The sequence below is a fragment of the Martes martes genome, assembly GCF_963455335.1.
Source record: "Martes martes genome assembly, chromosome: 14".
In the NCBI taxonomy this organism is placed as follows: domain Eukaryota; kingdom Metazoa; phylum Chordata; class Mammalia; order Carnivora; family Mustelidae; genus Martes; species Martes martes.
Window position 1 is genome coordinate 45445332 of NC_137902.1, and position 27118 is coordinate 45472449.

At 39.0% G+C, this 27118-nt stretch overlaps 1 protein-coding gene across 7 annotated transcripts in view; it reads right to left on the reverse strand.

The window, feature by feature from the left end:
• Positions 1 to 27118, reverse strand: part of NRG3 (neuregulin 3) — a gene marked incomplete at both ends in the record, with an annotated part of 1061561 nt that overhangs the window by 235586 nt on the left and 798857 nt on the right. For all 7 annotated transcript variants that reach the window (XM_080823074.1, XM_080823078.1, XM_080823077.1 and 4 more), the window contains one exon: positions 13046 to 13119. In XM_080823074.1, coding sequence (XP_080679200.1) covers positions 13046 to 13119 — 74 coding nt within the window. The remainder of the gene's footprint in view (positions 1 to 13045; positions 13120 to 27118) is intronic.

A 27118-nucleotide genomic window follows, 5' to 3' on the forward strand; every position in this document is an offset into this window, starting at 1 on the left:
GGGGGAGCATTCACAGATAATCCTGTCAGGTCTAAAATGTGTTCCTGGGCCTCTGATGTGGGTTATGCCCAATATCTGGACATTTCCTTCAGGTATAATCATAGAGCATTTCTATGAAGACAAGAAATTATGAAAAAACAGAAATCTGATAATCTTCTCATGATTTGAAACATGGTGAGAATCAACTGTTTATCTGCCAGATCAATTCCACAGTAATTATCCCATAGAACTTCCCTGGAGGGTATTTAGTGTTCAGGATTCCAAAGAAAATGGAGACAATGGATATAGGAACAAATGTAACTGAACAGTTAGAACCCATTCATAGGGAAAGACTGAAAAGTTAAGGGAGCCAGAAATTCAGAAGATTCAATATTCTCAAAAATCTATTCTCAAATAAAATGAATCATAAAAAACTTATTTTAACTGCTCACAATTTTATCAAGTGTGTTGTGAAATGGATTATGTACCTTGCACTGTACTGCTTAATGCAACCATTGTACCCCAAGCTGTCATCATTATGTACCCATCTCTTCAGCTATTTTAAGTTAAATTTTTAATCATACTGCTAGCCATAATACTTAATCGAAATACTCATTTCAAGAAATGATGGAGAATGCCTTGCTCTTAGACCCTTATGAAAGATCAATCAATCAATGGATAGATTAGATAAATAAAGACTCTTCTTGCAAATACTGTTCCAAAACAATATTGTTACTTTGATCTTCAATTGTCAGTTCCCTGGCTTAAAAATAAAAGCACAAACATTTTATTAGCCCCTATCGGAAAGCATCTGGAAGCTAAAGTGTAGAATTAGTAGATTTGAATGTAAATTCTTAGAAATTGAGTTATGTGGGTGGGTTAATTAAATTCTCTGAATCAGTTTCTCTAACTATAGAATGACCACAATTTAGGGTGATTAATAAGTGAGAAAGTGTAGATGGAGACTATCACAAATATTCTGCTCACAGGAAGTCCTCATTCCACAGAACTTCTCTGTTGCTATTTGAAATAATGGCCCTACTATTAAAAGAAAACCCATAAGCCTCTGTCTCTGATTTCTGCCAACAATGCGGTCAATTTTTACATTTCTCTGAGCTCACTTTTGTAGCCCACATTATGAAAGGCTATTTACAATCTGTGTGTCCAATTTTTAAAAACTACATAAACACTGCAAGAATGATGGTACTACCAAATTTGAAATAAAGATGGTAATAGCTCAAATCATTCCATTTCATGTTAGTCACAAGAGTGAAATTGTCCCATCAGCCTCTCTTAAAAAGCTCTCTCAAGGAAAGGAGGACGGTGGGTGTGTGTTTGGAACTGCACTACTTTGGCTGTTTCCCACTATCAGCATCATATAGAATACTAGAAAAAAGAAAATTTGCTACTTATTCCCAAAACCTAGTAGTTCTTGGGCACAGAATGTAAATAAATCGATGTGTTTAGAGACGTCTATTAACACAGGTGAAAGGCATTACAGTTTTCTCTGTGTTTTGTAGAAAGCAGTAACAGCTATTTAGGGATACATGTAATGTTAATAAATGTGATTGAAATTTATCCAAAATGGAGTACAAGGAGAAAGCACAAAATGACATGAGCAAGGTAATCCCAGATGCTCCATACACCCTTGGGTGAGGACCAATTTAGTTTTGTGGTTATTGTTTCTTTGCTGTTACTCTTCAGGCATTCCTGGCCAAAGCTTCCATCATTTTTCTTTCAATTCTTCCTTATACTCACTCAAAAGCATATCATTTGGAAACTTCCAGATAAAAAGCCCATTGGAATACTCACAAAAGATTGTTGCCTCATAGATTTTCAGTGAAAATGACAAATACATTATGGTTACCGGGAGAAAGCTACATTAATGTCTACATGTGTGTGAGGGGGGACTCATTCTCATGCATAAATAATAAGTCAACTATGACAAATATAGAAATAAACTGCAAAATATTGTGTACATAAAATCAAACTGTATTGAAAATTGCATGAATTATGGGTTTCTGATAGCATATCTGAGTAATAAGAACCCTATCAAGATCTCTCAAATCAGAGAGAGTGGGGGAAGGGCAATGGGGGATGGGGCAGGTGCTGAGCACTTATCCAGAGCTGGAGGTCTCCCTGAGCAGGTAACCCATGGGCAGCTCAACTCCTGGTTTATACCAACTGCAGGTGTAAGTGTCTGTTAGGTAGACACCAAAAATCCTGTTAAGTTTTTCTCTTCGGGGAGTCACGGTGTGGGCAGAATACACACCTTGCAGTAGCAAATTCCTAATAACCAAAATGAACACGGAGAACCATCACAGGACTTGCTGGGGTTGCCTCAAGCTCCGGGCTTAGAGCTTGCCCTACTTTGCTAGGGACCAAAGGGGCAGTTGGCAAGATGAAACTAGATAAAACTGCACTGTGTTCTTCTTCCCTCATCTTGGCCACAGGATTGTGTGGGGACCCAGACACAATCTGTCAGAAGACACCTCAAATTCCAAAAAAGCATTTGTGAAAAGTCACGTAGAAAAATAATGATGCTCAGATGAATGGGGAGTGATGTGAGGATTCATAATATTTATAATATTTATAACTCTATGAGAAAGAATTGTTATCAACTTTTTTTGCTGTCAACTTTAATCTGCTTCTTCATTTTTCTTGTTTAGACAGCATAACCTATGAAGTTCAAATTCTAGGCCTACCACTTGCTAAATGTGTATCTTTGGGCAAGTAATTTTATTTATTTTTGCTTCATTTTTTTCATCATTAAAATGGGGGCTTCTTTTGTATCTAATTCACAGGGCTAAATGAGGATTATTTGTAAAGTGCTTAGAAGAGTGCCTGACACACAGAGAGCATTAAAGAAAGTCTGTTGTTATTTTCATTCTTTTAATAATTACTAAGTTAAAATATATGTATTATAGAAAATCGGGAGAATACAAAAAAAATACTGGCAAGAAAAATCATGCATAATCCCACCACATTTTGCAGTGGGTTGCCTTCCAGTTATTGTTTTAAAAAGCTCATATATTAAGTGTTAACATATATTTTACAAATTTGGGTGATTATACAGTACTGCTTCACATATTTTTGGTCACTGTAATTAGTTATGCCTCTATCCTTCATTCTCTAAGTATCTTAGGTTAGATGATAAATTATATGGTCACCTATTCACACCATATATGCTACTCTGAATTCTACATTTTATTTAATTTCAAACAATAGCTGTTTTTCAAAACATTAGATGTTGTTCTAAAATATCGTGTGAAACAAGTTCTATATAGTATATGACTGAACTGTATTTAATCACTCAAACCATTATCTTTTTTTAAAAAACAAGAAAAAGTATGGGCATAACATTACTAAATGTAAAATACATTATAAATTGCTTAAAATTAGGGGCGTCTGCCTCTGGCTCAGGTCATGACCCTAGGGTCTTGGGATGGAGCCCCACATTGGGCTCCTTGCTCAGCAGTGAGCCTGCTTTTCCTCTGCCCCTCTCCATGCTCTCTCTCTCCTTCTTTCTCTCAAATAAATAAATAAAATCTTTTTAAAAAATTTCTTAAAATTAAATAACCTTGTGGTGTTATTTCTACCTAGAGAATAGATAGAAACACAAACAGCACCAAATACATATAATTATGGAGTATATGATTAAGACCACTTTTTATATCAATCAGGAAACTTCAGATCATTCAATAAATTTTGTTAGGAGAATTTCTTAGCTCTCTTTTTAAAATAGTGTTTTTAATCTCTAAGTAAGCACAAATAAATTTCAGATAGATTATGACTATATATAACCATATGTACAAACAGTAAATAATAAATTATAGCATATGACTGAACTATAAAATTTTAAGAGCTAAATTAGTAAAATATTTATTTCATTTCATGGTGAAGGAAGTCTAAATATTAAACATATGAACTACATTTTAAAGTAACTGACAGATTTGATCCCATAAAAGGCAAAATTTCTATATGTGTCAAAAAACAAAGTAATAAATCAAAGAGCAATATAGAAAAATTATAAAGTATATGATAGTACACGATTTATTATCCTCAAAATAACAAACTCCTTTGAAGAAGACAAAAAAATTCGCAGACTTGAAAGTGAGCAAAGCAAAAATTTAAAAATTTGTAAAAGTAAAAATAAAACTGATCAATATACAAATGAAAAAGTATTCAATTTTTCTGGTAATCAAAGAAATTCTGTTTAAAATACTGGTGAGATATAATTTTCCTGATAAAATTATCAATTAAAAATACTATTCAGTTCTGGTAAAGAAAAAAAGTAAAATCAACATTCTCCTAATGTGTTCATAGAAATAGAAATAAATATTACTTTTCAGGAGGAAAATTTATCAAAGTGTATTAGAAGTCCAGAAATGCATTCTTAATAATCTGTACCACAAGATATGCATAATGCTTATAAATCACTATAATCATGAAAAATTGGAAATTCACTAAATGATCCAGCATAAAAGACTGGTAAATAATTTATATGAAAAGCTTATAATATTATACTCTTTAAATTAATTGTTTAGAAAAATATAAGATTATATTATGCTGTGGGGAAAAGGTCGTAATATACTAAGTGACAAAAAAAGCAGATTACACTATATGTATAGAAATGATCCCAACTTTGTAAGGAAAATTAATATATAATGTAACAAGATGTTAGACTTTAATTCTCCCTACCTCAGATTTGATTAGAGTGTCAATATAATGGATAATAGATAATGAAGTATGAGATTAATCACTAAGTGTAGAATTTATAAAGGAAATAATCAAATAATCTAGAGCCGTTCCAGAACACTAGATCTCCCTTGCTGACTCTGAAAATATAAAAGGGGTGGGAGAAAGAGGGGTAAGAAAGCCGTCTTGGTCCTGAGAGTCTGATCACAGGGGCATTTGAATGGCTTGCTGAGAAGCTCCCGAGCAGGCCTAAGGCCAGTCCACCACTGTCCCAGGTACAGTAGACCCTCAGCAAGCCAGGGCTAAGTTAGGGAAAGCAGCAGTTACAAGCTGGGAAGACAGAGCAGAGCAGAGAAGCTAAGGGAGGAAAGGACAACTGTGCTTCCGTCTGGCTCCAGATACCCTGCCTTCTATGCATTGGTTGATTATGCAGTATTTCCACAGGGAAATTACAAAATAGTTGGGACTCCTATAAAGGGAAATTATAAAATAGTTGGGACTGTTATGCACTAAAATGATTATTAGTGGTTATCTCTGAATGATGTGATGTTGGGAATTTTTTTCTTTTTTATAAGTATATTTATCTTCCTAGTCTTCTAGAAACAGTTGCATTTGCATGGTTAATTGGTAAACATTAGGTATTTTGTACAGATTTAAAGGGTAGGTTTGAAGATGATAGCAATTGAATGAAAAAGCCATAGATCTGACAGAACAGACAGACTTCATGAAATTCACACAGGCATGGTCAAAATCTGACAATTCTGTTACTTCTTCTCTTTCAAGGCCAGAAGATGGTAATAAGAGTTACACATTTTTTTTTTCAAGATTTTACTTATTTATTTGACAGACAGAGATCACAAGTAGGCAGAGAGGTAGGCAGAGAGAGAGAGGAGGAAGCAGGCTCCCTGCTGAGCAGAGAGCCCGATGTGGGGCTCGATCCCAGGATGCTGGGATCATGACCTGAGCCGAAGGCAGAGGCTTTAACCCACTGAGCCACCTAGGCACCCCAAGAGTTGCACATTTTATATGGATCCAGTCTGCTGACAATATTTTGATGGCTATTAGAGGGCAGAGTAATGCAGGGGACTTAAGTGTTCTGAGCAGATTCCAGTCTGGAAAGATATCCCCTCTCATCAGTATTGATTAAAGGACAGGGTGAAGTGGTGATAGGTTATGCTTTGTGCCCTCAAGAAAGTTCTTCTCCATCCATTTCATTAATGGAAATTTCCTTCCCACGATCAGGCTGCACAGCTTCAAGGAGAGTCTTTCTCATTCTAGTGTGAATGATTCTTACAGAGTTGGGCAGTGTGCAGCCTGTGTAAGCAGCCACAGCACCCCATGTGGAAAACTCATTTTAATGCTCATTCCTAGATAAGTCCTTTGTGAGCAGCCCAAATCTCTCCCCTTCACTTTAAGTGAACTTTTATTTCCCACCCATTTTTTTTTAAAGATTTTATTTATTTATTTGACAGAGATCACAAGTAGGCAGAGAGGCAGGCAGAGAGAGAGGAGGAAGCAGGCTCCCTGCTAAGCAGAGAGCCCAATGCAGGGCTTGATCCCAGGATGCTGGGACCATGACCTGAGCCGAAGGCAGAGGCTTTAACCCACTGAGCCACCCAGGTGCCCCTTCCCATTTTTATGATATTTCCTTAACTGTCTTGCTTTAGTGTGTGTGTGTGTGTGTGTGTGTGTGTGTGTGTGTGTGTATTGTACTTGTTTATATATTTTTCTTGGCTCTATGCAATTGGAAATATTTGAGGTCAGGTAATATGCCTTAAACTTTTTAATCCCTGGCATAGCTGTCTCAGTGCCTTATACACTATGTAGATATAAAGGCAATAATAGTAGTTAAAATACAACCATAATGATAATAATAGATAACATTTATTGAGCCCTCTCTATGTGCCATGCACAAATTTCCCTGAATTATTTTATTTAATCCCAACAATAACTGTATGTGTTAGAGACTATTGATATCTTATTTTATAAAGAAGAAAACCAGAACCCATCAACATTAGGCAACTTATCCCATCTCAAGCTATCAGTAAGATTTTGAATTAGTGAAAAATCATTTCTCTCTCTTATGGACATGACATCCTTTGGAGCCTACAATTCAATTTCAATAAATGCATTTTACTGGTCTGTGGCTTACTGATGGTAAGATCCTTAATTATTATTGTTTGAATCTATACCATGGTGTACTTTATATGTGCCTAATTATTTGGGGAATAAATAAGTGAATAAACAAAAAGATATATTATTTCAGCCATGCACCTGACTTCTGAATGACTTGCAGGGACAGCCTGCTCTGTACTGAGGGTCATTTTCTTCTTTTAACCAGGATCCTTCTATAGGTAAAGACACTGAGTCTCAGTTACACTGTGATTTTCCCAAGGCCATACTGCTAAGAGCAAGTGGCCATGGGATTAGAACCAAGACCCTTTAATTCCTAATCCAGAGCACTTTTGTTACACTCCTCCATCTAATTGCCGACACCTAGGAAGCTTTTCTATATGCTACATGAAATCAAGAAAGGCAAGAATGCAGAGCATAAGTCTCTTTGGGCGAGTCCCAACTGATACTCTTCAAGGAAACCTCTTGCGGCTGCTTTGCCAACACCTGCCTGGGCTCCCGGGCCCCACATTGGTTCTTTGAGGAGGCTCTCAAGTTTCCTTCTTCTTCACTGTGCCCTGCACAGCAAAGGAGTAACAAACACTCTGCCCTGAGCTGAATGGTTTGAGCATTGGGTGAGTGATGACCCAGTGGGCTTCCTAGTACATAGGGAAGAAGACCTACTGTGCTCCGACCTGATGAATTCGCTGTCCCTGCAAACCATTACAAATTGGGCTGTGTGGACTGGTTCACTGCCAGCACTCCCTCTAGGAACCACATGCTAGAACCACATACTCCTGCAATTTATTTTTTGGGTTCCTATAGTGATTATTCCTGGGAAGTTGGGGTCACATAAACCCTATTTGCAGGGATGGGAAGTCTAAACCCCCACCATTTTTGCTGCTAGCCTTCCTCTGAACTATGTATGGCCAGACCAGGCTCCTGGCATCTCAGAGGGCATTCTAAGAGCAGAGCCTGGTTTCTAAGATCTGAAGAAATAAGAGTGTGAATGTAAATCACTACTGTAATAACCAGATTAGGCTTAAAATGGAATTGCTTATGCTAAGCCCCACATCAGCCAACCAAAACTCAGCGAAGCTTCCATGCTCTGCTGTCCCAAGGTCAAGCAATCCATGCTTACGTGCTCAGCACAAGTTACGTGGCCGGGCTCTAAGATTTCTCTTTGCTTTGTATAAGGTAAGTGACCCTGCTTCAACCCATCAGCAAACGCCCAGTATAACTTCCTTATTCCTACTCACTTTGGTCTATAAAAACCGCTCACCTTCTACCACTCTTTAGAGATCCTTTTTATCTGCTAGATGGGATGCTGCCCATTCAAGATCTGCTGAATTTTCATTAGATCTGTAAATCATGGAAATTTTTCTTTGAACAGTTCATATGGCCTGGATCCAGAAGTTATCTTCTATCCTCCCTTGGTGGAGAATAGATGACTTTGCAGACTTGTCACCTGCAGCCAGGCTTGGGGACCCTGGGTGTTAGACACTGATGAAGAGAGGAAGTCACAGCTATGTTTGGGAATGGCTACCTTCAGCCACAGGAGGACCCTCGCCAGGGATGGGCATCTTCTCCACCCCACATCATTCTTTGATTCCATTCTGAATCCATTCTCTGGAGCTACTCTCAGGCTTCCCCTGGCCAGTGATGACATGAACATTTTGATAATAACTCAGGTTGGCATGTGCTCCTAAGAGAGGAGACCCAGGAAAAAGTCTGTCTAAATCCTTGACCAGCTTATGATTCTTCAATACCGTCTGGTTCTGCTTCAAGGCTGAAGATGGTACCTGATCTGGCTAGGTGCAGGTGGTGAGGAAGAGAAAACCGGGCAGGATTCTATAAGTTGATCCTGTGTTACAGGAAAGGGGACTGGCTCTGAAGAAGTTAAATTAGAAATTGTCTAGAAGACTGTGGGGCTTCCTGGAAGTTGCTTGCTGCTATCCATGGGCAGTGCTGGCTGGCAGCAGGGAGAGGCAGAGTACAAATACATGCTAGTATGGTATGCTACGTAGGCTGGTGCTGGCTCCTCCACAGACAGTCATGTCCTCTGGATCTTGACCTAAGTCTGTTCCTCTTAGCACCCTCCTTCTGAACCCATGCTTACCATTCATCCTTGTGATCAGACTGTGGCTTCTGTGCACTGACCCCATGCAAAGTTTCGATTCCCCTGACAGTTATGTGCAAAAGATATTTTTTCAAAACCTGACATCAAGGCACTTTACAAGTTTAATTCATGTGTATATACAGTTCTTCCAGAGTGGGGTTAACCGCAGGTTCTTTGGGGGTAAAAAATGAGTTTTTGGAATAGTAGGTCTGAGGATCCACAATGGGACCATGGTGTAGACACTGGTCATAGCAACCACTGAGCCTTCTCATGGGGACATCCTGGCATTATCTCCCCAAATGCATGTAATCTGAGGTTTACTTATTTTTTTAAATTAATCGGAGAGATGCACATTTCAGATCAACTCTGCCTTGCCTGAGGGAGAAGAGAACAGCAGAGGCTTCTAACCCATTGTTAATTGCGATTTCACTAAAATAGAGCAGGCATTCGGCAAATGCGGAGAGAAGGAGCAGGAAGAAGGGAGAGAAGAAAGGGGCGAGAGGAGGAAAAAGAGGGAGGGTGTTGGAAGGAAACTTATTTCCTGAGCACAGAGTCATTCTAGAATATCATGTGCAGCAAATTAAACGATCCTTCAGCAAGAATTTTGACAAGAAAATTTCATTAGGGATTTAAATCTCTATGGAAGCTCAAGTTGCTGCATTAAGATATGAAAATTGTGCAAATATTGTTCCTTAGAATAATGTTTGCTGCAGGTCATTGAGTTTTAGTCAATGAAATTGAGAGTGATAAATGTCATAGCGGAAATAAGGGGAGGAGGGTGGGGTTGAGGGGGAAAGGGAAGAGCCCAGCCATCCAAGGCTCAGATCCTGGAGTCATTTGGATCAGAAGTTAGACTCCAGCATTAACTAGCTGCATGACCTTGAGCGAGTTTATTTAACATCTCTGAGGCCTAATTTCCTCATCTATAAAACGTGAGCAGTTGCCAGTAATTCTGCTAGAATGTGACTGTGAGGGTCTAATGAGATAATCCAAGTGAGGCCCCTTGGCACAGTGCCGGGCACACATGGGCTCTAAACACATATTAGTGTGATTATACTGATGAGTCAGGGCGGTGGGCTAATGTTCATCCGTCACTGACTTCCCATCAGTCTGGGTGATAGGTGCCTATAGCAATTATTATTGCCATTCTCTGGGTGAAAAACCTGAGACTCAGGGGCCAAGTGCATCTGCCAAGGTCAGTAAGGGCTTCCATCAGAATCATTCCCAAGCTTATGTGTCCATGTGTTTTTCTCCCTCCCTAGATGGTGGGGGCCTCAGGGCCTAAACTCTGTGGGTATCTTTGTATTAACAGTATCTGACCAGTGAGATGGTCCTGGGTGGATGCTCAGAAAATACCTGTGCATAAACAAATGGAGGCATGCATGCATAAATGTTGCTATTATGTTTTCCTCATTTATTTTATTATTTTTAAAAGATTTATTTATTATTTGACAGAAAGAGAGAGAGAGAGCACAAGCAGGGGGAGCAGCAGAGGGAGAGGGAGAAGCAAACTCCCCACTGAGCAGGGACTCGGGGCTCCGTCTTAGAACCCCAGGATCATGACCTGAGCTGAAGGCAGATGCTTAACCAACTGCGCCACCCAGGCGTCCCTGCTTTTCCCATTTGAACTCCATCTCCAGGACTCATCCATTCGATTTCTCAGTGCTTTATCTTTTAGTTTTTATTTCAAGGCTTTCCGGAGCTCTGACTCACATAATCTTATGCCATTTTATAGGAAACAGGAGAAAAGGGGGGAAAAATCAATATACTTCCACAATCCAAACACTTAAAGTTCCCTTTCAGCATTTCAGGATATGTTTTATTTTTTTCTACCATTGGACCAAGGGATGTTCCTACCGCAATTTTATATGAAAATACCTTTCTATGTTGCTGTTTCACCCAATAGGAATATTTCTTACAGTATTTTTTTTTAAGATTTATTTGTTTATTTGACAGAGAGGGAGAGACAGCAAGAGAAGGAACGCAAGCAGGGAGAGAGAGAAGCAGGCTTCCCGCTAAGCAGGGAGCCCGATGCCGGGCTCAATCCCAGGACCCTGGGGTCATGACCTGAGCTAAAGGCAGAGGCTTAATAACTGAGCCACCCTGGCACCCCTACCATTTTATTGGCACCCCTATCATTTCAATGGTGATTCAATAGAATATTATAGATATGCCATATGATATTTTACTTAAACATAGTTTTGCTGTTGGTTTTCAGCATGTGTCCATTTTTTCACCATTAGAAATATTACTGCAATAAATATTTTTATGCATGGGAGATCTAGGTTTTTGGGCTAGTGACTGTGATTATGAGATCAGCTTTCTTTGAAGAGCACAGTCCTAATTAATGGTGGGCCTCATCCTCAATTTTGCAGAGATGGACTATGATATCTAAGTGGATGGCAAGAGTTTGATTAGATTGTCTGAAAAGAGATTATTTTACCTACTTTGTATCATATGCGAGCCCTGCCCCCATACCTTGTCCTCTATTCTTTTGATAGATATTCTGTGGCTATAAATGACAAGGAAAAGGAAGGAAGAAGTGAAGGGAGAAAGAGAGGAAGGAAAGAGGGGGCGAGGAGAGGAGGGAGGGAAGGGAAGGAAGAAGACAAAAGGGAAGAAATAATGAAAAAAATAGAAGGAAAGAGGAGAACAGAAGGAAATAGAAAAGAAAGAAAGAAGAGGGGAAAATAGAGGGGGAACTAGGTACACCAGCCAAAATAAAAAACGAAGAAACAAGAGGAAAGAAATTAGCAAGGCCATTCTTCCATGGGCTTTGTAATATTCCAAATCCATGTCTCAACCACAAGCATACATTTGAGATATCTGCTTAGCAAGAGGCAAAATCGCAAGATGAAACAAATTTAACACATTCTGGTAACTGTCTGCTACTAGGGTAATTCCTAGACACCGATGCCTCACATTTCAGAGAAGGAGCTAATCCATAACTAGCTTGCTTGCTAAATTTTAGGAAACCTTCACTTACCTCAAGGAGAGTTACATTTGGAAGGAAAGGAATAGTTAAGATTGTATCGTAGCTTGTCTTGCCAAGATAAAACACAATTAAATGAAATAAAACAAAACTTTTCCTTAAAAAAAAAAACAAAACAATTTTGTATTTCCTAAGGCAATGTAGGTAGAAATTCAGCACCTGCGCTTGGGGGGTGGGGAAAGGAGAAAATATGCACTTTGAAAAGATGTTGAAAGATGATTGGACGCGTTCATTACACAGCGGTGTGCTCCCTCACAACAGGATAATTTCTGCCTGTCATCAATATACAATATTTTGTTGAAGTCTGTCTTATGCATGTTTGGTATTTAGAAAACCATAACATTGCCTTTGTGATTTGGAAATGCCCATCATGATCCTCACTAAACTGCTGATTGGATAAAAATCTCCTTTCCACAGTGGTGATTCAATTGTAGTGGTCATTGAAAGAGCAGAAGATTATTTACAAATAAAGCAAAAAATTCACATTTGACTGGAAGTGGTCAGATTGGTACCAAAAGTTACTTTTACTTCGTATAGAAACAAAAAACTAAGGACTAGCAATATTTCTTAGTGGCAAATTGTCTTCTTTCATGAATTAAAAAAAAAAAAAATTCCAACAGTCCAGGAACCAGTGATATGCACAGTGTTGCTAAAAATGGGGTTTTTACAGTTTGAAAACTTATGTAATTTCAGATTCCTATTTTCTTAATTTAGTAGGTATGATAAAAGTTAATAGGTTTAATACTAACACAATTCCAAGTAAAAGGTAAGACCCAATATGAGACAGTAGTTTCTATAACATTCTGTTAGGTCAATAATGAGCTCTGTTTTGTTTCTTTTTCCCTACTTTCACAATGGGTGGTGGCGGGAGTCTGTTTGAAAGCTAAGGGAGGAGGGTTTGCTGGAGTTCTCAGTGTAGATCAGCGACGGAGCTGAATCTGAACACCAGGTCCCAACCCGAGACATAGACCGAGTTAGCTCTGAGCGAGAGCTCTGAACGTTCACGCCTGTCACCAGCTTCCACTCTTGGCATCATTCAGAGACAAACGACCAAACTACAGCCTTCAGCTGAGCTAACAACCGTTGCCCAGAGTAAGTGCTGCCTACATACTGCGTTAGAGAAAGAAGAAAAATGCTTGACCTACTTGGATCCGATAAGATGGAATCAGTTTTCGGCAGAAATTGATCACAACGGACTCCTTGGTAGCCTTCTTTGCACCTGAGAAAAGGGGATAAATGACAAACGTACGCATGTGGTCGTGAAAGATTTCAACAAGCAAAAGAGCCATCAATTACACAAATGTGAGAACAGTACATTCATGCTTTTGTATTGTTTGATTCAGGCTTCTAACACTGACAGACGGATTTTAGTCTGCTTATGTGCGGAAAACCCAGCATGGCTTTGCTTTTTTATAGTTTTAGATGGAATACCTAACGAGCAAATTGAATAGCATTTTAAGATGGCCCTCGTAGCAACGTGAGTAATAGTCATCTTCAGATCATAATTCTGAATGCAGGTATATGCAGGTCTTTTCTTTATGCAATGCGCTAGTCCCTAAAAGGCTGCAAATGCCCTTTTGGAAGCATATTTTAAGGGCCATATTGCTAATAAAAAAATCATTTTCTGATACAAGTGATCAAATCTTATCAGATTTTGGCTACTGCTTATCTTCCTCCTGTTTTATTAGTTTGTTCATTTGCTGATTTCACTTTTTTTTTTTTTTTTTAAAGGTAGCTATTCTTCAAGTCAGCATCGCCCAACTGCTTGGCCAGGAATAACAGCATTTATTTTAGATCTGCTAAGATCCGAGAGGCATCTGTGTCTACATGCAAGGTCTCTGTGCTTTCCCTCTAAACTCATATTTTTTCCCCTCCTCATTTTTCTCTTTCATATTCACAAACATGTGCAAAGTGCCTGCTCTCTGGCAGGCATTAGACAAGGCAACTTTCCCGAGGCGGGTGCAATGTGGAGGCCAGGAATGTGCCTGGAAGCACCCGCACTGAGGCATGTCACCGCCGCCCTGCCAGGCCTCTGTCGAGTCTTCACACAGCTCGCTCCATCAGGGCTGCTTGGCCACCTCTAACAGCATCGGCTCATCAGCTGGCAGTTCAAGGCACAAATGCAGCCGATGCCCCCACGCCTGCCTCTCTGAGCGGGGAGGTGGCATTTAGTGGTCGGCTGGACGCGTAATCTGTCATGCTCAAGTTAAGCAGGGAAGCATCCATTGTTGTCTTGTGGGATGAATCTGTCCTACTTACACAGGAGGAAATTGTGCTGCTGGCATAAAAACCAGATTTAAAAAACAATCCCCTGGTTGTTAGAAATCTATGAAATTGACAAAAGAATTCAAAGAGACTGTTCTGTCAGAGACCAGAGCTGTGAATCCTTTCTTTAGAATATGCTTTGTTTGGGGGGTGTAACAAAGTATTAGATAAGGTCTGTTGCAGTGGGAGCAGCAACCGAAGGGCATGGACGTAATTTTACTCCCTTTCATTGTGAGCCAAATTGGCAGTTAGGTAATCAGGCAGGCTCTCTGCAGCACCTTCGTAAGCCTGGCGCTCTGGAGTGTGCTTGGCAATTTTCCTTGTAGACTAAGAACAAAGACGTCTGATATATGGATACCCCAGACACCCAACAGGCTACTGAAAGAATTTGTTGGAGCTGCCACATATTTTCATAACTTTTTTTATCCATTTATTGCACTTGAAGTAAAGCAGGCATGTCACTCAGTCTGTAATGGTAGAAGTCAGAAGATACTTAGGACCGAAGCACATTTATGATGAAAAAATAAATTCCTGCGCTCCAAAACCATCCTACTGCTGTTCATGTGCTTTTTCAGAATTACCAGAACCATAGTGCTTTAATCTTCATTTCCCCACAAATGATGACTTATGAGTTGGGTGTTTGCTATGGTGGCGCATTCACATTTTTTGGAGGTTTTATTTCCAATATACGTGGGAGTTGGGAAGCACACTTTACTCTTTTACTCTCTGCATCTTCATTTAATATGAAAATGGTATACTAGGGAGATGGTTGCTTTTTAAGAGAAAGTGCTTTTTTGTTTTGTTTTGTTTTGCTTTTTAAGGGGGTCTTCGTTACTTACAATGCATTATTCCATTTGTGTGTGGAAAGGAAACTATGAAAAGATGTTTGACATTTTCTAGGCTTTAACTGATTTTCTGTGGGTGTGAGCCCACTTTGAAGTGCTTGGGCCTCGTGGGGTTTCTGGAAAACAGCACAGCAAGGGCCTTCGATGCTGCCTTCATCCCTGTATGCTGCAGATAGTCAACGATGATGCTGGAGGAGCCCAAGCCAGGCTAGGAAACCTGCCAAAGGGTGTGGGACTGGTTACAGAGCCTGCTTCTTTGTTAAGGAGACAGTGTCTCTGCTAATTGGTTGCTGGGTTTTAAGAATGACACATTAAAATTTCCATTTAAAAATCACACCCATGTCACCTTGGTAAGTTCAGACACATCCAAATGTGAAGACTGAATGGGCCAGCAGGTAATGCCAATGCATCAGACTGAATTCATGATGATATTAAAGACATAAAGCAAAGCAAAAAAAAAAAAAAAAAGAAAAAAGTCAAGATGTACATCTATTGCACTGATGGAGTTTGGCGAGATTTCTGACAGTGTAACAAGCATTTCTTATGGAAATATCATTGTATGTTTGTTTTGGTTTTGGTTAGTTTTGGGAGGATTTTGAGAGTGTTTTGTTCATTTTTTAAGATGTTTGATTTTTGAAGGATACAGGTATAAGCAAAACAGAAATTCATATACTAAAAAGGTCTTTGTTCATCTAAGATAGCATGACAGGATTTATAAAATTTTAAAAATGCATGTGTAATCTAATGATAAATGTTTTTTATTTTTTTATTTTTTTTTATTTTTTTAATTTATTTGTCAGAGAGAGAGAGGAGCGAGAGTGAGCACAAGTAGACAGAGTGGCAGGCAGAGGCAGAGGGAGAAGCAGGCTCCCTGCCGAGCAAGGAGCCCGATGTGGGACTCGATCCCAGGACGCTGGGATCATGACCCAAGCTGAAGGCAGCTGCTTAACCAACTGAGCCACCCAGGCGTCCTGATAAATGTTTTTTAAAAAGCACAAATCTTCTTTTTACTAGGTTAATATTCCATTTCTTTTCCTATTTTGCATTGCTTTCAAATCTCCACTCAATTCATCCAGTCCCTGGTTCCATGAATTTTGTTATCCCTTAGAAACATCATATCACAGTGATGGTATTAAAAATCCCAATATTTCCTGGTGATTTTCCAGGTAAGTTTTGATTCTACAGCTGAATGGTGTAGGGGAAGGGAGCAGGCTCAGGAAATATAGCCAAAGATGACAAATAGTTACATAAAGAAAATGGGGAATTATTATCAACAGTGAAACAACCATAGCATACACTCAGCCTGCAAGAGCTAAGACATTTTACCTTGAAAAAAAAAAATTAGTCTTAAAGTCTTAAGTTTATCTCCTCTGTGGTGAAGGAGCTGTTACTTCTGAAACCAGTTAAGTTCTAGATCATGTTGTTGGCTTTATTTCCAAATTTAAAAGGCAGTAGGGAAGGGCATAGGTGAAGAGACAGTGTCCAAAACAAGGTAGGGCAGGTAAGAGGTTAAAGGGAGACTCTATTAGGGTAACCATGGATAAGAGAGCTCAGGCTGGCAATGAAGCAGAGGGGAGAGCTTGGAGACTGAGCCCAGTATCTCTTTGCTGGTGAGCCTCAGGTCTGAACCACAAACGAGAGTCCTGACTATCTATAGGGACAGGGCCCATAGTTTCAAATGCAGGCATCTCTTTTTCTATTTTTTATATCCTTCCAGTTTGGTCCTCGCCTCCCCATCTCAATTGTTCAGCTCTATCTAAAATAACAAGCTTTCCCTTCTATTCATCTTTCCTCTTCTATATTATACCAGAGAAAAAGCCCAGTTTTAGTGAAAAGTTTTAAAAGCTATCCTTGGGTGAAAAAGAAGAGAACAGTCCTGGCAAAGATGAAAACATACAACATGCATGATTGTCAGCTGGATTTCAATGCTTGCTTTGTCTGGTGTGGTAAAGAAGAAGTGGTCAACACACTGGACGTGGAGCACCCAAAGAAAGCGACTTGTAAAACGGTCGATCACTTGCTAATGTCCCCACAGAAATCCCACCGCTATCTTCAGAGACCATTTCCATCTCCTCTCTTACAATATTCTACGCCAGCTGATTTCTTTGAACCCATTTCTCGAATGACAACTATACTAGCACTAATCATCTTAGTGATTTTGAGTGAAAATTAAAGAACTCTCACTTGTGACCAACAGCCTCCCTACGTTCCCAGATTATTCTCCCATTGCCTCTCTTCCTTTTGTTAGAAAAACAAAACAAAATTATGCAAAACAATCCAAAAACTGTTCCACAGAGGGAATTGTACTAGCCTTCGTCCTCATGTATTGATTATCTGGTCATTGAATCATTAATGGAAGGTGTCATCATTGCTTCACTGCACTGTTCTCCATTTCTACTCTGTCGTCATTGTCAGGGTATTGATTATGCACACGGATGGCCTGGCCAATACACAGTCTCTAAGCACATGTCTTCCCCTTGTATATCATAATGATTCACAGTGTTGAGCTTATAGTCTTATTTCTCTGCTTAGTATTTGCATAGACACACTTTATGCAAATCATTTAACATCCCTGTTTTTCAGTTTCAACCCATATAAAATGCAAGTGATACCAGCAAGGAGAAAAATGAACAAGTACACATAGTTGATATTCTACACATGCATTTTGGCCATTGTTATGACTACAGACCTTATACCTGCAAAGATACATTTGACATAATTTATAGAGAAAAAAGTATGCAGGATAGAAACATGTTCAAATATTTGCTTCAATCCCTGTGTAGTGCCTGGTCTCTGCAATTCACTTTAGAGAAAGTATACATGGTTTCTTATTGGAAACTTGATTTAAGACATAAAATCTGAACTGGCAGAAATCAATTAACTTCACAAGAGAAAAGGTGGCAAACTGTGTGGGTTGTTTCCTGCCTGTATCAACTTCTACTCATAAAAAAATGACAGTTACTCTTTGATGTTACAGGGAAGTAGACATTTTGTCAGTGATACACAAGTCCGCCAATTTTAAGGAGCCTATTAAACACGGATTTGAAAAAAGAACAACCCCTTCAGGTATTCTTCTCTATTTCCTGCCAATTCTCTTTAGCCTCAATGTCAGACCTTGGTTGGGGGAACCAGAAAGATCATCGGGCACTTAAACGTTACATTTTGGAGGCAGGCTAGTTTGGAGCACTGCCTGATTTTAAATCCAGGATCTGCCGTCCGCTGGCTATTTAGGCTTCTGGGTCTCCATCCCTTCATCTGTAAAACGGAAGTAAAAATAGTAGCTCTCACCTAGAATTATTATTAAGAATTAATCATATAATGCCTGTGGTTCATGGTAAGCACTCAATAAATGTTAGATTTAAAAAAAAAATTCTTTGAATTTGAAATCATCATTACAGCTTTTTTTTTTTTTAAAGATTTTATTTGTTTATTTGACAGGCAGAGATCACAAGTAGGCAGAGAGGTAGGTGGAGAGAGAGGAAGGGAAGCAGGCTCCCTGCCGAGCAGAGAGCCTGATGACGGGCTCAATCCCAGGACCCCGGATCATGACCTGAGCCGAAAGCAGAGGCTTTAACCCACTGAGCCACCCAGGTGCTCCCATTACAGCTTTTTAAGTGGGGAAACAGTCCAAAGGTTAACTATCTGATTCCCCACATCTCACATCCAATACGTATTTGAACTGGAGGCAAACTCAACTGGGGATGACTTTAAAGTCTTCACGTGATCCCTGGCAGTTACTGACATTCTTCATGGGAATGTCCGAGGAATTTCCATTCTTCATGGAAAAACAATCCAGAAATCATTATATGCCCAGCTACCTTTCCGAAGGTAAGTATTTGAAAATATGGGCCAAATATCAAGAATTGAAGCCATGATTAACAGTACGAATTAAAGACCTAGATTTGTAAGTTATTATCCAATCTCAAAATGTTCTTACGCAAACCATGTCACAGAAATTAGTCACAGATTTCAAGGCAAACTTCCTGAGCTTCATGTTAATTTAAAAGGTAATCACTGGGACACGTGGCTGGCTCAGTCAGTTAAGCATCGGACTCTTGATTTAGGCTCAGGTCATGATCTCAGGGTCGTGGGATCCAGCTCCACTGTCAGGCTCCCCGCTCAGCACAGAGTCTGCTTGTCTCTCTCTGCTCTTCCCCTACTGGCACTCTTCTCTCTCTCTCTCAAATAAATAAATAAAAATAAAGTTTTTGTTTTTTTCTTTAATGAATAAATGAATGAATGAATGAATGAAAGGTAATCACCCACTATGGATGGGAAGACTCCTCAGGGGCACTACTATTAAAGAATGATAATGGCATCTCTTGATTTCAGACCAATTCGTGATTTCATTCCTCAGTTAAAAATCAAAACCAAAACCAAGACAAACAAAAACACAGAGAATGGAGTCCAGCAGGGCAATTAAACTGCCCAGCACTGAAGAGATCAGGAGTATAGGAGACAAAATTCCCCACCAGCTCTCCATCTGAATGCAAACAGGTGTTGGATGGACCAGCAGCTTGTCTAGCTAAGTGTCTGCAGCCTCGCATTATTAATGGTATTAGAGCACATTGCCTTCCCTGCCACTCACTGCTGAAGCTGAGATCTAGGTCTGGCTATGCAGAATACTGTGAAACCGATTAGTGTAAGCTTTCTTCAGCTGACTTTAAAATTTAATTAAGTAGTCTTATTTAAAAAGAGCACTAATTAAGACAGCAAGATCTTTAAGTTAACCAATTGGAATTAAAATTACCTGCAGATTGGCTGTAGGTACAACCTTCCCAAAATCATTTCGACTATAACTGGGAGAATTTGGAATTGCATTATTTTAAACTGCAAACCGCCTTCAAACTCATGAAAATTCTCTCGTGTGTTATCGATAGCTTTCAAAAATATCACAAATTCCATGGCTGAGGCAACTGTTGCTTATAATGTCATTCATCTTACAAGTCTGAGGTTTCTTGTTAATGAAGTATCTGCAATCTTAAGAAAGTATCTGCAATCTTAAGAAAGTGTAGGGATTTGTTTTTGAAAACTTCCCTTTAGCAAAGTTTGAATTCAAAAGTAGATGGAGGCCAATTATTTCATCATAAGACTGCTATGATTTCAGAAGTGGATCTGAGAGCATCTGCTCAAAACCAGGAGGCGTGCTGCATTCTGTTAATATTTGGGCCCCGAAGACAGAAACGGAAAGAATGACTGCAAGTCTGAGAAGTTAAAAAATATATAACAAGTATGTGCTTACGCAAATGCAAGTTCTTGTCAACCATATGTAGAGTCTCAGGGACTTGTACTCAGCAGCCACCCAGACACTCCATTGGCCACATTACCGTCAGACAGACAGCAACTCATTTCATCAAGTCACTTTACTCCCATATATAGCAATTCATTTCTGGACAATCCGTGGCCGAGCAGTTCATTCTAAATTAATGTTTTTGCCCTTGTAGAGATTTCTGCCCCTATTTGGTCTAGAGATTTCACCTGAGGCTTACGACCTCATTGACAAAATTAAAACACATACCACAGCATGAGGGTGCTACCTAGGTTCAAGTGTATAGCAATATTATCCAAAGCAGCTATGTGGCCTGAAGATCATTCTAACTTAGCTTTTCTTTTACTGCATCTGAAAATAAACCACAATCTCTTTTTAGCCAAGAAGGTAAGTAAAGAAGTAATATATTGGCGTTCTTGCAGAAAGACTGTATTTCATGGTCACATTGGAGGTAGTGAAATACTAATTGCCCTTCTCAAGAACAAAAGGATTTGTGGGTAATAAGGACAGGGGGGGTAGATGGAGTTTCGCTTCGTCAATTCAAACTGACCGAGAAAATGCTATATTACTAATTTCCTAGCACACACAAAATCTGTTTTGACAAATGTGGGATTCTAGTTTTCAAAGGCGGTAGCCTGTCTTGGTGGAAAAGGCTCGTCCTTTGGATGTAAGATGACCTCCAAGTTTGCAGCACAGAAGTGTGGCAGAGGTCTGTGACTGACCTCTCTGAGGTCTCAGGTGCCTGTCTCTCTATCTCTGTCCTAATTCAGTGCCTACTCTATGCCCATGTGCACACACTCAGACATGCAGGCACAGACACATGTCACCCCGATTTCTTGAAAATATGTCTAATAATCAGAAAATTTAGGCAGACAAAATAACATAAAAGTCAGCAGAGACTCAGTCTCTCTTCCTTCACTTCCCTAGTTAATTGAAAATTCCCATGCCTGCCCTTGATATTTCCCAGCCAAGAGTGGACAGAGATTTATTGTCACAACCACTCCCCATGATTCCTCTTTATTATTTTCACTTGCAATGTTATAAGATTGAGAAGTTAGCCAATCACAGACTTTCTCTGATGCTTAAGGTCCAACATCAGCAGATTTCTTCACTTGTCTGTACTTGCTTGGAATTAGAAAAGCAATTGACTCACATGTCCAGACTAGTCAATGGAAGAAAGGTGATGACCATCTTTGTCCTCTCACAGTTCAGCAAGAAATAAAAAAGTAAGCCAGAGTAAAACATTTTAATGTTGCTATCAGTCGGCTTGGGGCTGCCATAATAAAGTATTGCAGACTGGGTGGCCTCAACAACAGAAAATTATTTTCTCCCAGTCTGGAATGCAGAATTCTAAGAGAATTCAAGGTACCCCAAGGTTTGTATTTGGTGAAGGCTCTCTCACTGGGTTGCAGATGGTCACCTTCTCAGGGTGTCCTTACACAGCAGAGAGAAAGAGCTCAATGCCTCACTCTCTCTTTCTCTTCTTGAATCTTGACAAACAACAGTGTTTTATATAAGTTGTCACATATGCAATATTTGGGACACACTCTTACTAAGATGTATTCATTCTTTACCCAAACTTCAAATTTAACTGGGTGTCCTATATTTTTATTCTCTAGATCTGGCAATCATAAGTGTATGAGGGTAAAAAAAAATGTGAATAATAATAGAAGAATCATCAGGAAGAACACCTAGATTAAAGTTAGTGTATAATAATTTTGCTATAACTATATCCTGTTGTGATAAATTCAGGATTCTCTTGCTTTAAGGACAAGAAGCCTGGGCACATTGTATATACTTCTATCAACCACACAGGGACATAATGAGCTCACAGAGTCTGGAAAGGGAAAATACAATTTTCAATAGCTAGCTCTTAGGTAGATAAAGTATTGAAAGGATATGTCAAGAATGTGATGAACAACAAATGAAGTAACATTGTTTGTAAATGTTAGGTGCAGATTTGTGACTTGATTGTGGTGATCACTAGCTACTACCTTGCATAAATTCTGAATTAACAGTAGGAGTATGCTGCCCAGCAGCCCAAAGGGAAGACTAAAGGAAGAAAGAGGGCATTCTACTGCCTCATTCTGCATCTCACTTTCCTAGGTATAAATTTAATACACATGCTATAGCAATTGAAAAACAGTGAGCATAGATACTTAACATAAAGCAGTGATAATCTAAAAATCCAAGATAAAACACAAGAAGACCCTCTTCTGGAGGACTGTGAGGTCCTTTCTGGAATTCGCAGTTCTCAGAAGGAAACAATGAGAGAGTATGTTATCAACAAGAGATCCAAGAGGCCAGCCTTGTTCCCTGCCTGTGCAGTGTGGGTGATTCCCTGCAGCAAAGCAGTACACAGCTTGATAAGGAAGAGTGAAAAGAAAATAAATCTGAGAGATAAATCTTACTTAAAAGGCATCTTTATGATTGGCATTATAAAGGAGAGACGGAGCTCATTAGCAAATGAACTGATAAAACCACTCACAGCATGCTTCAAAAAGAAATGGTAATAATTATTGTCTCTCTAAGAAAGGGGGCAAAATATACACACAGTGTCATTCACAAATCCCTTTACAGACATCACGGAGCAAGCTGCAAAAAGTCCCACAGCTTTCTGATTTAATTAAGTGAAGAAAGCAAGGAAAGACTTTTACAGTTCACACGCCTGGATCATAGAGGGTTCTACATGAAACATGATTTTTTTAAAAGCCATTTTAGAGACCCCTAGAGTTTGCTGAACCCTCATTCGACAGCATAATTTTCCCTGTTTCTCCCAGGATATTGTAAGATCGACTGACAGGGTACAGCATTTCTGCCGGCGAAAGGAAGTGGGCAGCTTTGATCAGAATTCACAATAATATATCTCCCTTTTGTGATAAATGATTTACTGCTGAGGATAAATGGATATAATCTTTCATTATGTATGACATTCATCAGCAACAAGGAAGCTTTGGACTGAATGGAAAGTGATTTCATATTAAAAGCCTCATGCAACTCAGACTGAGATGAAAGTGAGGTCTTGCCTTGAAAAAAAAAGTGGCTCAGGCTTGTAGGTTTAAATGGATGCTCAGTCAAATATAATCGTTACTCTGAGTTTGAAAATCTGTTAGGAGGAAACCAGGGAATTATGTGACTAGGTCAACCTCAATTTTGCACAAAAAGCCCCATTTCTTAACCACACTATTCTATTTACTTAAATGTGTCATTAAAACCAACTTTGAGGACTGAGAATAGCCAGAGAACCAGGTAGGGAGGAGAGAATGGAGGCAGGGTGGGGTGAAAATGATTTAAATGTCCATTATCATAGAGAGTCAGTGCACCATTTCCAAAGTAGATAAATCAAGAAAGAGAGACTTAGTATATTATTTAGATATATGAAGTTAACAACTAGGAAAATGCCAAATGAAAATGGTTTAATAAGCTTGCTTGTGTGTTTGCAGAAGGAGATGTAAGTTCAGGAGTGGGAGAGTTGGTGCAGAGGGATGAGACCAGGGCTGGTGGCTTTTCGTTATAAGCACATTTGTATTGTTTATTTTTTTCTTAAATTATACACTTAGATGATGAAGCAATATAGATGCAGCAAATCACTTCATTTTAATAATGATTGCAGTATTTTTTGTAAGATTTATTTATTTATGAGAGAAAGGGAGAGTGGTGGGGGGAGCAGAGGGAAAGGGACAAGCAGACTGCATGCTGGTCATGTTGCTCCATGCAGGGTTCGATCTCTAGACCCGGAGGTCATGACCTAACTAAGAGTTAGACACTTAACTGACTGAGCCACCCAGGCACAGCAAAGCGATTCCTGATCTTGGTTTCACTGACTCTTTAGGACCCAGTGTAATATCACCTTATTTGACTTTCTTTGTTCAATTTTCTTCTTCTTCTTCTTCTTTTTTTTTTTTTTTTTTTGAGAGAGAGAGAGAGAGAGAATCTCAAACAGGCTCCACGCTCAGCACTGAGCCCAACACAGGGCTGGATCTCACAACCCTGAAATCATGACCTGAGCTGAAATCAAGAGTCGGACACCTAACCAACTGTGCCACCCAGGAGCCCCCATTTGATTTTTAATAACAAGAATTTCCTAATACTATATTATGTTTTAGAAGCAAAAAGATGTAACATGAAAGACAATGGGAAGAGATGAGAAGACAAACCACAGACAGAGAGAAAATATTTGTAAAAGACACATCTGATGAAGAACTGTTATCTAAAATATAGAGAGAACTTGGGGCGCCTATGTGGTGACTCAGTTGCTTAAGCATCTGCCTTTGGCTCAGGTCATGTTCCTGGGGTCCCGGGATTGAGCCCCACATCTGGCTCCTTGCTCTGCAGAATGCTGCTTCTCCCTATCCCTCTGCTGCTCCCCTGCTTGTGGGCCCTCTGTCAAATAAATAACAAAATCTTTTTTAAAAAACAAAAAAATAAATATACAGAGAATTCTTAATATCCAACAATAAGAAAGCAAACAACCTAATTAAAAAAATGAGCCAAGATCTTAACAGACACCTTACCAAAGATATACCCATGGCAAATAAGCATATGAAAAGATGTTCCACATTATATGTGATCAGGGAAATGCAAATTAAAACAACAATGAGATACTACTACGTACATGTTAGAATGGCCAAATCTAGAACACTGACAGCATCAAATGCTGGTGAAGTGGTGGAGAGACAAGACCTCCCTTTCATTGCTATGGAGAATGCAAAATAGTACCGCTACTTCTGAAGACAGATAGCAGTTTCTTACAAAATGGACATATTCTCACCATATGACCCGACAATCATGCTTCCTGGTATTTATCAAAAGATACGGAAAACTCATGTTCACACAACAACCTGCACTTTATTTGTAATGACAAATAATGGCTTTATTTGTAATTGACACAACTTGGAAGTAACCAAGATGTTCTTTAGTAGGTAAGGGGGTAAATAAACCATGGTACAGTGGAATAATATTCAGGGCTAAAAAGAAATGAGCAATCAAGCCATGAAAAGGCAAGTAGGAAACTCAAATACATATTACTAAGTGAAAGAACTCAGTCTGGAAAGGCTACATACTATATGATTCTAACTATATGACATAATGCAAAAGGCAGAAACTATGGAGATTTTAAAAAACCAGTTTAAAATTAAATTAATTAATTTAATTAATTTTTAAAAATTAGGTTAAAAAAATCAGGTTTCCCAGGGTTTGTGGGGTGAAAGGTAAATAGGCAGAGCACAGAGGAGTTTTAGGGCAGTGAAAATACTCTGTATGATACCATAATGATGGATGTTATATCGTTAGACATTTGTCCAAACCCACAGAACGTACATCAAGAGTGAACCCAATATAAACTATGGATTCTCTGTGATTATGATATATCATTATAGGTTCATCAGTTGTAACAAATGTAGCACTCTGGTAGGGGATGTTGTTAATGGGGTATGCTATGCATGTGTAGGGACCAGGAAGGAGTACATGCAAAATAACTGTGCCTTCCCCCAATGTTGCTATGAACCTAAAATTTCTCTTAAAAAGTGAAGTTGTTGGGGCTCCTGGGTGGCTCAGTTGGTTAAGCCTCTGCCTTCGGCTCAGGTCATGGTCCCAGGGTCCTGGGATCGAGCCCCGCATCGGGCACTCTGCTCAGCAGGAAGCCTGCTTCCCTCTCTCTCTCTCGGCCTGCCTCTCTGCCTACTTGTGATCTCTGTCAAATAAATAAATAAAATCTATAAAATCTATTAAAATTAAAAAAAAAGTGAAGTTGTTTTTTTTTTTAAGATTTTATTTATTTATCTGAGAGAGAGAAAGCAGGAGCAGAGGGAAAGGAGAATCAGGGAGCTAAGCAGGGAGCCTGTTGTGGGATTCAATCCCAAGACTCTGGGAGCATGACCTGAGCCAAAGGCAGCTGCTTAACCAACTGGGTCACCTAGGTGCCCCAAAAGTAAAGTCTTAATAAAGAAATATATACATATGTTATATATCAATTTATTTAATAAACAAATATCTAATTAAATTTAATAAAACTTAAATAAATTGCCAAATAAATATATTTATTAAATATATAAATATCCAAATTAAACTAGATGAGTAGGGATAGTTTTTGACCCAAATCTAAATGTTTTCTGATACTATAGAATGGTAGAGTTAGAAGACATCATAAAGAGTCTGTTCTAACCACCTCGTTTTCTGGAGGACAATATTATAAAACAAAGATGAAGACTTGCCTAAAACACCAAAGGCTATAAGGGATAGAGCAAGAATTAGAGCCCATGGATTTTGTTTCTAAATCCAGTGTTCCTTCTGCTTTTTAACCTTTCCCCTTAAAAAACAAAGATATTCTTAAATCCTCATGCCATCATTAATGCCAGACTTCTCCGAGTCTTTCTAGTGAAAGCATATGTTTTACTGAAGATCAGTCAACACAATTCAACTGGCTAGAGTTCAGGTAACCAATCAAGGTCAAAAAGAGGTGGCAGTACCGATGTCACTAGCTTGGACAAGAATGTATAGTAAAACATATATATTCTAAAATGGAATGACGTGGAAATCAGGAAAATCACACAAGAGTATGAATAAAGATGGGTAAGCTTAGAAAAGGCACATAAAGGAGTATTCTTTCTAACAGTGATATGGATAAGATTCTTGACCTGTGATTAAAACAAAGCAAACTACAACCTGGTACAAGTAAGTTTACAAAAATTAAGTTAACATCCGTAGACGGTAAATTCAAAATAGAATTCAAAGGAATGTTTTTTTAGCTGGAGTGTTTGGCAACCAAAAATGGCAACTCAGGTAAGCAGTGACTTGAAATGGACAAAACATGATGATGATTTTTGAAAAACAAAACTAAT